General features: G+C 23.0%; 4 protein-coding genes across 4 annotated transcripts in view; 1 reads left to right on the forward strand and 3 right to left on the reverse strand. All coding sequences in view use genetic code 6, as the record gives it.

The window, feature by feature from the left end:
- The window catches only part of TTHERM_00698750 (alpha/beta fold hydrolase), a gene marked incomplete at its 3' end in the record, with an annotated part of 1,096 nt that extends 213 nt beyond the window's left edge, over window positions 1-883 (reverse strand). The window contains exon 1 of the mRNA XM_971692.3: window positions 1-883. This exon is cut by the window's left edge and continues 213 nt beyond it. Coding sequence (XP_976785.3) covers window positions 1-771 — 771 coding nt within the window. The 5' untranslated portion in view covers window positions 772-883.
- A 4,645-nt stretch (window positions 884-5,528) lies between these two features.
- Window positions 5,529-9,902, forward strand: TTHERM_00699750 (REJ domain protein; the record flags this gene model as incomplete). The annotated part of the gene is made up of 6 exons (XM_971693.2): window positions 5,529-6,545; window positions 6,590-6,887; window positions 7,013-7,514; window positions 7,570-7,771; window positions 8,095-9,783; window positions 9,876-9,902. 6 exons carry the CDS (start codon window positions 5,529-5,531, stop codon window positions 9,900-9,902), a joined length of 3,735 nt encoding a protein of 1,244 aa, XP_976786.2.
- A 945-nt stretch (window positions 9,903-10,847) lies between these two features.
- Window positions 10,848-11,240, reverse strand: TTHERM_000699759 (hypothetical protein; the record flags this gene model as incomplete). Its single annotated transcript, XM_012795315.1, has 1 exon — window positions 10,848-11,240. One exon carries the CDS (start codon window positions 11,238-11,240, stop codon window positions 10,848-10,850), a length of 393 nt encoding a protein of 130 aa, XP_012650769.1.
- A 559-nt stretch (window positions 11,241-11,799) lies between these two features.
- On the reverse strand, window positions 11,800-13,631 carry TTHERM_00699760 (transmembrane protein, putative). Its single transcript, XM_971694.3, has one exon. It carries the CDS (start codon window positions 13,593-13,595, stop codon window positions 11,811-11,813), a length of 1,785 nt encoding a protein of 594 aa, XP_976787.3. The 5' UTR covers window positions 13,596-13,631; the 3' UTR covers window positions 11,800-11,810.
- Between the last annotated feature and the right edge of the window lie 64 nt (window positions 13,632-13,695).

A 13,695-nucleotide genomic window follows, 5' to 3' on the forward strand; every position in this document is an offset into this window, starting at 1 on the left:
AATTATCTTTATTACTTCTTGTTTCTTTTCAGGCTAATTCTATATCATTTTTAAGAGCTCAGGCTCAGTGACTTGATACTCTCTCAAAGGTCTTTCAATGCACTCAACCCAAGTTCTAAATCCAACATTATGTTCAAAACTATGAGTAGCAATAGATACAGTTCCTATCACTCTATGAGGATACATCAAAGTAAAGTAATTTCTATAATAACCACCAAATGAATGACCTAAAAATATGACTTATCCGATTTCTAAATGATCTAGCAGATCAGCAATCAATTAACAATGCTCTCTTACACTCCCTTTAAATGATCCCCTGTTATCATCAAATCCATCGTACCCAGGATATGCAAAATTTATCCATCTGCATGTTTTTTCACCAAATGCATACTCAAGTTTTGATAACTCTTTATAGTCAAAAGCTCCTCCATGCAATGCTAAAATTGTTAATTCTGGCATCTCCAAATTCTATTTTGACATTTTAAGCTCTTATAGATTATCTGTGTAATAGCAAAACCATTTATTTTCTGGATTTTCGTATCTTATTAACCTTCTATTTGCGTTTGGGATTTTTACAGAATCATCTTCTACAATCTTAAAATTTTTGATATTCTGATTTGATAAACTTATTATAGACTTAGTCTATCTTTCTACTTCTGAAAGTTCCCTCTTCTCTTTACAATCTTTTAAAACCTATTCTATGTTAAATATCACTTTATCTTTTTCTGTTTGAGACTACTATTAGGAAGGCATTTTATCTACAAATGACATAAAATTAAAAATTGAATAAATACTATTAAATTATCTATCTACTTATGTATTTTCTGTCAAAAATGTATATTTTTTGTTCCTATTTTTAATAATCAAAAAGATTTGATATATCAGACCGCAATTAAATTGATTAATGCGTAATAAAAATCTTAGATATTTCATTATAAAATTCAATAAACAAAAAGAAATAGAACAATAGAAGGTCTGTCTATATTGTATTATTTGCTTTTCATTATGAACAAAAATAATTCATGCAATATACTAAGTATTAATTTATTATTTTTAAGTTTAAAATAAAGTAAAATATTTAAATTTAATTCATTAATTTCATTTCAAAGCATAATAAAATTTATTTTATTTATAATTTTGTTAATTTTATTTAGCAAATTAGATATTTGTTTATCTACTTTCTCAAAATTATTTCTTAATTAAGTAAAAGTGCTTTATTCTTAAACAATTCATTCATTTATGATTTAAAAATAATTTTTCTTAATTTTTTTAATTATTTATAATGGTAGTTCTGTAAAAGTTAGACAGGGAATAAATCAATTTTTTGAAAAATTTTTAATATATTGTCGTTCCTTATTTTAAAAGTATCAGATTGGATATTGTAATCGGCAGAATTTGTAAAATTAAAGCGATCTAAAAATTTCCTTGTAAATTTTCTTTTATCTATTCTAAATGAGGATTTACATTATATTTATTAATTTTGCTAATAATTATTTTAAATGAATATGAAAAATTATTTTTAAGTTTAAAAATAAAATTAATATAGAAAATAGATAGATTATATTTAAATGAGCTAAAAAATTTCTAATAATTTTTATAAGATTATTAGCAGCCAACCTTATTTTAAGCATTCATAAGATTTTGAATTGAACCATCTTATTTTGATTATATTATTTAGAAGATTAATTTTCTTATCATTTTGATAAATTAGAATACATTGATAGATAGATATTTAGCTTCAAAAAAAAATATTTTATAATTTTAAAATATCAGATTTTATATATATTTTTTATTTTAGAATTAATCATAAAAGAAAACTAAAAAAATGGAAGAGTTGAAAAAGAAGCAAATAATTAATATATTTATTAGTCATGTAATAGCTACTGCTTGAATTAAGAATTGATAGGATATTTTATACAAAAAAAAAAGCATAAAGGATCCTAACAATTAGATTAACTAAATATTATTTATAATCATTTAGCTGCTACCGAATAAAATGTTATCCAGTTACCAAAATGTATGAACATATTAATTAATTAAATTCCTCTGAAAGTATATACTTGATACTAATTAATGATCATTGTAATATGTATAATTTTCTATATCTAGATTTCTACTGTCTTATAAAAGCCATTAAAAAATTTTAAGATTTTACAATACAAAATCAAAAAAATGTCTAAATATTATTAAAAGCATAATATATAACAAAATTAAATAATTAGAAGATTATGTATTAACGTATTTTCCATTTTCTTAATCCTTTGGATTTAGGTGAAAAGAGCTAATGTTGTTAATTATTTAAAGATTTTAAAATTTAAGGTTCCCTCAAAGATGTCGTCGGATGTAATGATTGTAGAATAGGGTAGCTTTATATATTTGAATGTAAGATGAAAATGTATTTTGATCCCTACTTAATTTAGAAACAAACAAATATATTAATATTCACCTTATTAATAGTTGGATGATTTTTTTATTGTCTAAATTATGAATATTGGTTCTCTCTATAATTGTTAAATGGTTATAAGCTCTGTTCAATTTGAATCTAATTTCAAACTTTAAAGTTAGATAAGCATAACAAGCAATTGCAAATAACTAAAACATTGAAGCTGTAATTATGATTAGAAAGGATATTATTTATTTTTTTGAATGTAAGATGAAAATTTAGTTTGATCCTTACTTAATTTAGAAACATTCAAATATATTAATATTCACCTTATTAATAGTTGGATGATTTTTATTATTATCTGGATTATGAAAATTGATTATCTCTATATAATTCTTAATGGTGATAAGCTCTGTTGAATTTGATTCTAATTTCAAGCTTGAAAGTTAGAAAAGCATAACTAGCAATTACAAATAACTAAAACCATTGAATGCCATTTTTAAATCTCAAATCTTTCCACAAGGTAATGCGTGTTAATAGATGGTTATCATTCAAATGGGAGGAAAATAAAGCATAAAATGAAGTATTTTTGACATTGCCTTGATTAATAAGAAGAATGATATTTTGCAGGCTACTATTGTACTCATTATCTTTAAAGAATAATTTTACTAATTTAAAGATATTTCTTCTTATTTTCATTTTTAATTAGATTTAAGAAATTTTTAAAATATCCTTATTGCTATTAGATAGTTAGATACGTGCTTTATTTAACACCATTTTTATTAATCATTCATTAGATTTTGTATAAAGTAGATATTTTAAAAAGTCAATAAGCTTTATCAATATATCTTTAAATTAAAAATGATAGCAGTAAAATTAAAAAGATAAAGAGTAAATAATATATTAATTATTTATAAAATATTTTAAAAATTGACTGAAATTATTTAAATGAATGAATGAATGCGCTCATTAGTTTTATAATAGCCGCTGCTTTATTTTTCAAAAATTAAATCAGGATTGAATTTTCAAAAATAATCAGATTAATAGAATAATATCTGTAATCCTCTAATTTTTCTTAACTTCACCTAAATTAATTTTTCAAAATCATATTAATACTAATAATTATATGACGTATGTAAAGGATATCTAAATAACTTTAATTTCTTTGTTGGTTTGGTAAATAACAATTATTAGATTTTTGAAAAAAGTTTAATAAGTATTTTATATTATGACCATTAGAGAGCTAATATAAAGGTTTTAAATTTAAAATAAATGTATTTAAAAACTAATATTTGAAGTATTGATTTAAATTGCAAATTAAAGAAAATGTTTTAAGTGTACTAGTTAGTTTTAAAGCATACTTAAATCCCACTTAATGAAATAAAAGATGATAATTTTAATAATGAATCAAGTTAATTTTCTATTTTGTTTTTTTAATAAGATTGGATATATGAACTGTAACTTTAATTTTTTTGAGCTGAATTAGTGTGTTACTCTCCTAATTTAATTAGAATACTCTATAATTAAAAGAAAATATTGGGTAGATGAAAGTCTACATGTTAACAGATGGCTTATAATAATTTACCTCAACTTTTAAATCTCCAACCTTTCTAATAAATATCACATTTACTTAAATGGCTATTTTTAAGATTTTTGAGTTTAAAAACAGTTTCAGAGGGGTTTATTTAGCAAAATTTTAATTTAAGGTATGATAAATTCAAAAGATATTAATTTATTTTTTATTTGCTTTTATAACTAATATTATAAAAGGTAGAAGAGATCAATTTATCTTATAATATTAAATTAAAAGCAAATAATTCTTAATCTAAAGCTCATAAAAAAAAATAAAATTAACAATGAAAACTTAGAAAATCAAAATGTTTCTATTACTTATTTTACAAAGTCTAATTTGATTAATAATTAATGGAAAAAATATTTATCTATTTTAATAATTAAATAGCCTTAAAATACTTAAATGGTTATACTTATTTAAATTGCCAAGGTGTAAATTTTTCGTATTCAAAATTGAATCCTTAATGTAAACTTACTTTGAGTTATTATATTATTATTAAATCATTTTTTATAAACTTAAGTTAGTTAATGCCCAATTAATTATGGCAACCCTACATATCAATCAGATATAGATATCCTTTATAAATATTTCTCAAACATGAATTGCTTAAATATAATGAATTTTCCATATGATTAATAATAATACTTATCAGGGAATAGTTGTACTTCAAATAGTGAAATAACAATAAAATATACTCCATAAATTTCGTAAATCAAATTCTTCGCAAAATAAAAATTATTTTTAGCAATATATAAATTTTTTCCTTAATAAATAATTCTCTTTATTATAATTTATTTTTATAATCAAAAAAATAATTCAAAATTATTTTTACATTTTAATTTGATATCTTTATATTTTTCTCAATATATATTAAAAATTAATTAGGAATACAAAGATATATGGTTTCCAGTTTGTCTTTAATTTGTTTGTCGCAAATTCTCCTAACAGTTAACTATAATCGAAAGTTCAAGTCAATAACGTCGATTTACTAAGCTCTTCAGGATATACGAGATTAGATGATTATAATTCTAATAATTATTTTGACGATGGATAAAAATAGTTATACACGGATAATTTAACAATTAAAATAAAGCCATTTAATATGCCTTTTTAGAAGGAATATCAAGTTTATTTTTCAAGGATAATTCTAATTGTACAATTTGTAAATTTAATTATTTAATTTGTTAATAAAGAGAGGCTTCATATTTTCTTTATTAATTAAAATTTAAAAAAATATTTAATTAAATTAGGCTTCAGTAGAATAAATTTAGCCAAAATTTCAATTCTGTCTAGCCTTAATTAAAATTATTAAATGCAAAAATTTAAATTACAAACTACTTTTCTCTAAATTTTTTAAATATGAATTTCCAATTATAAATCTTTTGTTTAAATAATATAAAAAGTGTCAAATAAATTGCGACAAATGTGATGTAAATTAAGTATGTCTATAATGTTCTTTTGGGTTCCATTATTATATAGCTACTAACTCTTGTGTATAATCTTGTGATAAAAACTAATTTGTAAATCAATTAAACTAATGCTAATCATGTGATAATAGTTGTGCAAGTTGTTATGGTTCTAGCCCAAGTAATTGCTTATCATGCTATCCAGGATTATATTATGATTAAACCACACAAAGGTGTTTTATTTGTAATCCAGCCTGTAAAACTTGTAATGGACCAAACTCAAACAATTGTTTATCTTGTAATACAGGAATATACTATAATTAAGATACTAAATAATGTATTTGTGATTCGACTTGTAAAACCTGTGATGGTCCGAATTCAAATAATTGTTTATCTTGTAATACTGGAATATACTACAATTAACTAACAAAATAATGTCTTTGTGATTCAACATGTAAAACTTGTAATGGCCCAAATTCAAATAATTGTTTATCTTGTTATACTGGAAAATACTACAATTAAAATACTAAATAATGTATTTGTAATTCTACTTGTTAAACCTGTGATGGGCCTAATTCAAATAATTGTTTATCTTGTAATCCAGGGTCTTATTATAATTAAGCCACAAAATAATGCTTTAATTGTGATCCGACCTGTAAAACTTGCGATGGACCAAGTTCAAGTAATTGTTTATCATGCTTTTATGGATTATATTATAATTAATCCACAAAACAATGTCTTTGTGATTCAACCTGTAAAACTTGTGATGGTCCAAATTCAAACAATTGTTTATCATGCTTTTCTGGTTTATATTACAATTAATCGACGAAACAATGTCTTTGTGATCCAACTTGTAAAACTTGTGACGGTCCTAGTTAAAATGATTGTTTATCCTGTAATTCAGGATTATATTATTAGTAAGCTTAAAAGCAGTGTGTAAAATCTTGTAATCAAAATTAATTTCCAAATGCATAGCTGTGGTGTCAATTATGTGATAAAAGTTGTGCAAGTTGTAATGGATAGGATTCAAACAATTGCTTAAGTTGTTACCCTAACAGCTTTCTCTATAATTAATAATGTGTTAGCCTTTGCCCAAATGGGTTTTAAAGTAATTTTACTGCACTCACATGTGATTCTTGCCAATATTATTGGAGCCTATAATGTAATCCCTGCAACCCCAGTTGTAAACAATGTGATTAATCATAGATTTAAAATTAATAATGCCAGACTTGCTATAATGAAACTAGATAAATAGATGTTTCAAGTAAAAAATGTGTTTGTAAAAACCAAAATGATTAAAGGAATATATTTTATTAATGCAGCTATCAAAATATTGCTGTTGTTGATGCAAGATTAAGTGCAACTTCCCCAAAACTTATTATTGATTTAGGATCTCCATTGATAAATATCATATCAAATACATCTTAGTCTTTGTGCTCATAGATATTTGATCAAGCAACTCTAGACATAATTGGGTTAGATTCCTAATGCTAAATAAGTGGGAATCATATTTAGGTTGATTTAAGTAACATAATTTTATATAATATTGAATTAAGCTCATTAATTTACAAAATAATTTATCTTTTTTATCAAAACAATATTTTCATTTTTTCATTTTTTATTTAAAATTTAATTTAATTTTAAAAACAGGCGACTCATCAACAATAATGGAGAATAATTCAATTTTTTTTTTGCCAAATAAGTTGCAGTTTACAGATTATAGTGACTAATTCATTAATGTATTTTATACAAACATTACTTTCTAAGATCCCCCTGGAATTCCTTAACTTTAATTTAGCTATAATCATATAGAAAATAGCTGTAACTCTATAAATATAACTCTTTATAGTATTTAAAATGATGCAGGAAGAAAATTTATGAGTCTAAATTGGACTTTAAATCAAATAGAAGGCTCCATAAGCAACGAGTAGTAAGAAAGTATAAAACAGATCTTATTAAAAGCAAGCTAAAATAAAAACACTAGTTTAATTATAGGTCCTTAATACATACCTCCAAATATTAATATTACTATATAATTTAGTTATTTACTTAAGATTAACTAAACTGGTGTTTAAACGTTTACTATTATTTATCAAAAATAAAAATTAATAAGAGTCAATTATTAGCAATCTTTGTATCCACCAATTTATAGGTTAATTTTTCTTTTTAATGAATTATTATATAAATTATTTTTTAAATATAAATAGATCTATGAGCTTGAGTTTCTACTTTTAGTTTTATATTGAGACTTGCCATTTAGGTCTGATAACTCATTTTAATGAGCCTGTTGATTTACAACTAGTTTCTAATTAGCTTTAAAAGTAAAGCCTAAGTCAATATAATTAATCAAGCTTTTAATATGATATTCTTCCTTACTCCTTAGCATCTAACTAAACTTTTAATATGAGTGTAAATTATATATATATATTTTTAAATATTTTTACTAATTTATCAAATATTCTTAATCAGGGTAAATAGATTTTAATAAATTTTGGAAAATATTTAATTAATTTACCATTAACAGAAGTTTAGTTTATAAAAGAAAAAATTTAATTAAAAAAAAAACACCTCCTATTTATTTAATAAAACTCCCATATTATTCACAAAAAGATATTAGATTTTAGTATTAAAAGTTTAAAATATACTTCATCATTATATTCAAATATTAGATGTATTTATTTATTTATTTATTTATTTATTTATTTATTTTTAATTTTCAATTTTATTAATAGCTGATTTTGAATTTGAGTTCAGATAATAAGATTGCTACCATTCAAAATGTATCAGTTAATATTTAAATTACAGATTTGTATTTACAAATTATTGGAGGCTCAAGTCTTAATTTAGGTTATCAAAATAAAATGGTCTTAAATACAGAATCAAGGGATTATGAGATTTAAGATCAAAATTCCTTTTAAAATATCAATTTTAGTTGGAAGTGTTCTAGTTTTTCCTCTAATGATCATATTTGCTATGATTACTAGAATAAGTAGATTTAATTGCCACAAGGAGCCAGTAGTATAACATTTCCTGCTAAAACCTTTTAACCATACACTATAATTTAGCTTACAGTTGTTGGATAAAAAGATTCAAGGCAATCAAATTTCACCACTACTTGTATATTCTCAGAATTAAATATTCCTCCACTAAATATTTTATAAACAGCAACAAGTATTAACAGAAAATTTAATTTAAACGATGATCTGAATTTTTAAATAATTTATGGTGAAAATATTTCATCAGATTACTTCTCTTATGCAGGAGCTATTTTATATGATAATGATGCAGTTGCAGCAATCAAATTTGATTATTTCCAAATAAGATTCAGAATTTGGAACTATTTTTAAAAAATAAATCCCTCAAAACCAACACTTTAAATAAGATTTTCAGTGTATAATCCCTTATTTGTTATGCCAAGCTCATCTATAATTAGCATTTAAATTAACATTCCCCCTCAGAATTGTGTTTTAAATATAAATCCCTTATAGGGAATAGCTCTTCAAACTATCTTCTAAATTTAATTGTTGAGTTGTACAGATGAAGATCTTCCTCTAACTTACTAGTTCTTCTATTATAATAGTGCAGACGATGCCCATCAAGAATTAGTTTCTCCATGGAATATATTAAGAAGATAAATATAAGATTAGACAACAAACAACTCAATTTAAACAGTTCTACCTAATGGAAATCTAGTTGTTATGGTACAGGTCATGGATTCTTACCTAGGAGTTTATAACTCCTCTTCTTTAGTATAGGTTCAAGCTTAGAATAAATCAGTTGACGAATATTATAAACTTGTAAATGAACTCACTTCGTAAGCAAATATATAAGCTACTAACTAATTAGTTACTTTAAGCATTATAGCAGAAGATATCAGTAAAAATAATTAACTATCATAACAGTTGATTGATTTAGTAAGTATATTGATTTAAAATATATAGCAATAGTCTCTCTAAATACCTAAATTCTCCCTTTTGTCTACATTTGCTAACAAGGTAACTGCTTAGTTATCATAGCTACTATTTAGCTCGTCATACTAAAACAATGTTACCTCATAAAAAAATACAATATTTACTTAACTGTAAACAATACTCTAAAATACTAATTCAAGCATACAAAATAGTAATCTTAGTCATTTACAATAAAATAACGATATCCAAATTTAAAATATGGTAGATTCTTTTAAAATTTTAAACTCAAGTGTTACTAAGAATAGTAATAATTCATATGATGAAATTTAGTCATATGATCAAATATCAACTTAGATTGGAAATCTGCTTAATAATATTAGTTTACCAAACTAAGGACAAATTACTCTAAATGGCGACTTGTCAACTCTTTTATCAGAAAAAGTAACATAGAAAAACCTATTCAAATATGTTATAAGTATAAATGACTAGAATTTTGAAAATTAAACTAGTGTATATAGTATTACAAGAAATAATTATAAATAAAATATTTATGAAAATACTTCAGATTTTTAGGCATACACATAGCAATTCAAAAATATTAGTTAAAATTTTACATACTCTAAGAATGAATTAATATCACCATTGATTTATAATTCATCTTCTTAAACAACCTTAAATCAGTCTAACATTGTTTATTAGTTTAATAATGCAAATTTTAGTAAGTTATATAATATGACATGCCTCTAATAAAATAATCTTTCGTGGAGCAAATAAAATTGTGGTATTAAAAAAAATAGTCAAAATAGTTTTATGTGTTTGTGTGATTCTTAAAAACCAACAACTATAATTGAAGATATTGAGGACATGTTCTCAAAAAATAAAAATCTGTAGACAGCATTTGGAGAATAAGGTCTATAAAATATAGCAAGCTTTGAGAACTTTTATATGTATATAGTATTTTGGCTATTATTAATGTTCACATTGATTGAAATATTTTTATTTATCATTGGAAGATTCTTAGATAAATTAACAGTATAAAAGCGATACTCAAAAATTCATAATCAAGAAATAAATAACTAATTGTAAAATGAATTAAAAGATCAAGGATAGCAACAATAATAATAAGTCTATGAAAATAACTAAAATATTTATGAGAATTCTTAAATGATAAATAATATTGAATACCAGCACTCTCCTTTTACTCATTAGTTTAAAAGCAATGAAAATATCTAACCAGAAACTAAATAAAATCAATACATTTTGTAACCTTATACTTAAAAAAGAGATAGTTATATAAATGGGAGAAGAAAAAGATAAAAATTTTTGAACTTATAAATATAAAAAACCCAAAAAAACTTGAATCTATTTTAAGAATATAATATTGAAATAAACTAATTAAAGACTGAATCTAATTAATTACAAATAAATAAATAGTAATCAAGTTCTAAAAGTGTCGAAAAAATCAAAACTCAAACAAGCTCATAAACCTAAATACATGAGATTTAAAATGAAGATGAAAACTAAAAAATGAATGTTTATTTGTAACTTCCTAAAGCAAAAAAGGTAGCAATTTTTCATTAATTTTTTAGTATTTTTTACATTTTTGATGGTATTCTTTAACGACCATTAAGATTCACTCTGCTTTACTTAAAAACAATACACACATTAGTTATTTCAATATTATTCTAAGGGTATAATATGTTAATTTAGCAGATACTAATAGCCATAATTAACAGCTCGTTAATGAAGGTTGCCTTTTTTGGAGTTATATTTACATTTAAAAAGGGTTCAATAGGTAAAACCTTATCTCTAATTTTGTAAATAGGAATAAGCTTAATTTATTACTATGTAATTTTAGCAGTATCAAGTGGTAAGACTCCAAGTGAGTCGAATTAATTTATAATCCTATTTATAGTATCTTTTTTAACAGAAATGGTTTTCATAGAGTTAATAAAGTCATTTTGCATGATCTTGGTGATTCAAAAATACATCAAATGCAATTAATCGGAAAGTATTATTGTTAAATTGTATAATTTATTTAATTTAAAATAAACTATACTTAGCATAGATGTTTGAGCAAAATTTATGTTTTTATATTTTTTATTTTTTTTTTAAAGAAGATCACCTTTTAAAATTATATTAATTTTTTAGAATTTAGAGTATTTTATATTGTTTAATTTAAAAATAATTACTTTAAAGTTTTAAATATTACTGGCTAGTGCCATTGTTTTTAGTGGAGAAAACTAAGGCTTTCTTACTAATTTTTTATGTAAAAACTAAAGAAAATACTATAGAATAAAATCGATACTCATCTTTATTTTCAATAAATAATGTAATTTCTTGAAAAGTAAAGTTAAAAATAAAAACATAGTTGTTCCTCATAAATTAGAAATTTTGAATATTTTTTAATTTTGAAATAATAATTAATAATTGAAGAAATTAAATAATATACAAATATATTTTTTATATAATAATGTAATTTATATAGTAAGAATTAATTAATTTGTAATTTATATTTAAAAAAGTCTTGAAATTTATCAGATATCGTAAAGATCGTAGATAATGTTAGATGGATTTACGTATTAATAGATAGAAATATATTTGTAGAAAGTTACTAAATCCATAATAACTTTTTCAACATTAAAATATCTCAAGAAATGTTGTAGATTATTATAGTATTCCTAACTACGAAGGATCATGAGAAAGTCGGAGTCTTTTAAATTAAATTTTGTTTGGTCTACTATGGAGACTTATCTGAGACAGGAAAGTATTTTAGAGCAAACTTAATAGTTATTTTTAAAATCTTGTTCTACTTGTAAAGCTTAAACAGAGAAAAATGATGATTTTGACATGAAATATCCAAAAAATTAACTTATTTCTTCTGATTTTAAATCAACTATTTTCATCCTACAAAAATTATGAACCAATTCTATAGAAAATTAATTTTCAAAATTTATCTAACAAAATTAGGAGTTGAAGTCAATGTATTTTGTTAATTTCATGAAATCATCTTTTTTAAGTTAGAACTTAAAATTTAAAGTTAATCTGCATTTATAATCTTATTTTGTATTTAATTACTCAACTTGTTATATTGAGCTAAAGTCATAAACTTTACATTGTTTAGTCATTTTTACAATTAAGAAAAATTTAATTATCATTAAGACTCCACTATAAAATCCACAGAATAATAATAACTATGGGATTGGTGTAGGATAATTACCTTAAAATAAATAAAACAATATTGTATAGATTCCTCCTAAGTATAAATTATAAAAAGCATAGCTAAATTAGTTTTTTTTGTTTATGATGAGCATCTCATACTAATATAGATCGCAGTTATAGAGAGAAGAAAGATAAGATATCTTAAATGCCATGAAGACCAAACCAAATATAGATAAATTCATAGGATTAAAAAGAAAGTTAGTCTATGGTGACTTGCAGTAAAAAGAAAAATATTAAATAGCAAATAGCATATAAGTAATGTATATCAAGAAAAAGTTATAAATCTAGAATGTGATGATACAATACGACATAGTCAGTTCAATTAATATCTCAAAAAAAGTTATTATTTGCTGTATAATAGATTATTTTATAGAGAAAATAAAAAGCGTTGCGTAACTAAATAAGAAGAAAGCTGAAATGATCATATTCAAGAATATATAAGCTAGCATGAAACAACTGTTTAGACTCAGTTTTTTTTCCAAATTAGTATTCAATATAAAGAAAGTAATAATAACAACAGATCTTGCGAAGCTGAAGAATATTTTCAATATAAATCTTCTAACAAACTTCAAAATGAAATTCTAAAGGAAAAAGATCTTTTCAGTCTTTTAAATTTTATCAGCCTCTAATAAGCAAAACCTGATAAAAAGAAGAACATCCAAAGAAAGAGCAGAAAGAATAAAATCCAAAAGGAAGTACGCGTACATATTTCCAGCTATCGATTTGCTGTTTTGCTTATAGCAAGTCAAATTCTAAAGAAATGTTAAAATAATTTGCAAACCCAAAATAGCAATCATAGCCAAAAAAGCAGCATACAATTGTGTAAAATAATAAAAAACAATAATAGAGTTGCAAACTAAACACTCTAATAATCCTATTAACAGATGTAAATTTTTGTTTTAGCATATCTGCGTTACTGTATTTTTATATTTATCCTCTGCATATCCATCAATCAAAAAAGAACTGAAATAAGAACCAGGATAGAATTCCTATCCTTGAGGTTGCATATTCTAATTGTTGTTGTCATTATTATTATTAATATTGTTATCATTTTCTTCGTTGTTGTTATTGTTATTGTTGTTTTCTTCGTCTGCAATCATATTTTATATCTTTCCTTTCAAAATTAAACCTTTGTGAATTAATAATTAAATTCAAATTACTAAAAATTAGCTGCAATCAACTGCACTTGAAATAGGTGAT

This window comes from Tetrahymena thermophila, assembly GCF_000189635.1.
Source record: "Tetrahymena thermophila SB210 genomic scaffold scf_8254820, whole genome shotgun sequence".
NCBI lineage: Eukaryota > Ciliophora > Oligohymenophorea > Hymenostomatida > Tetrahymenidae > Tetrahymena > Tetrahymena thermophila.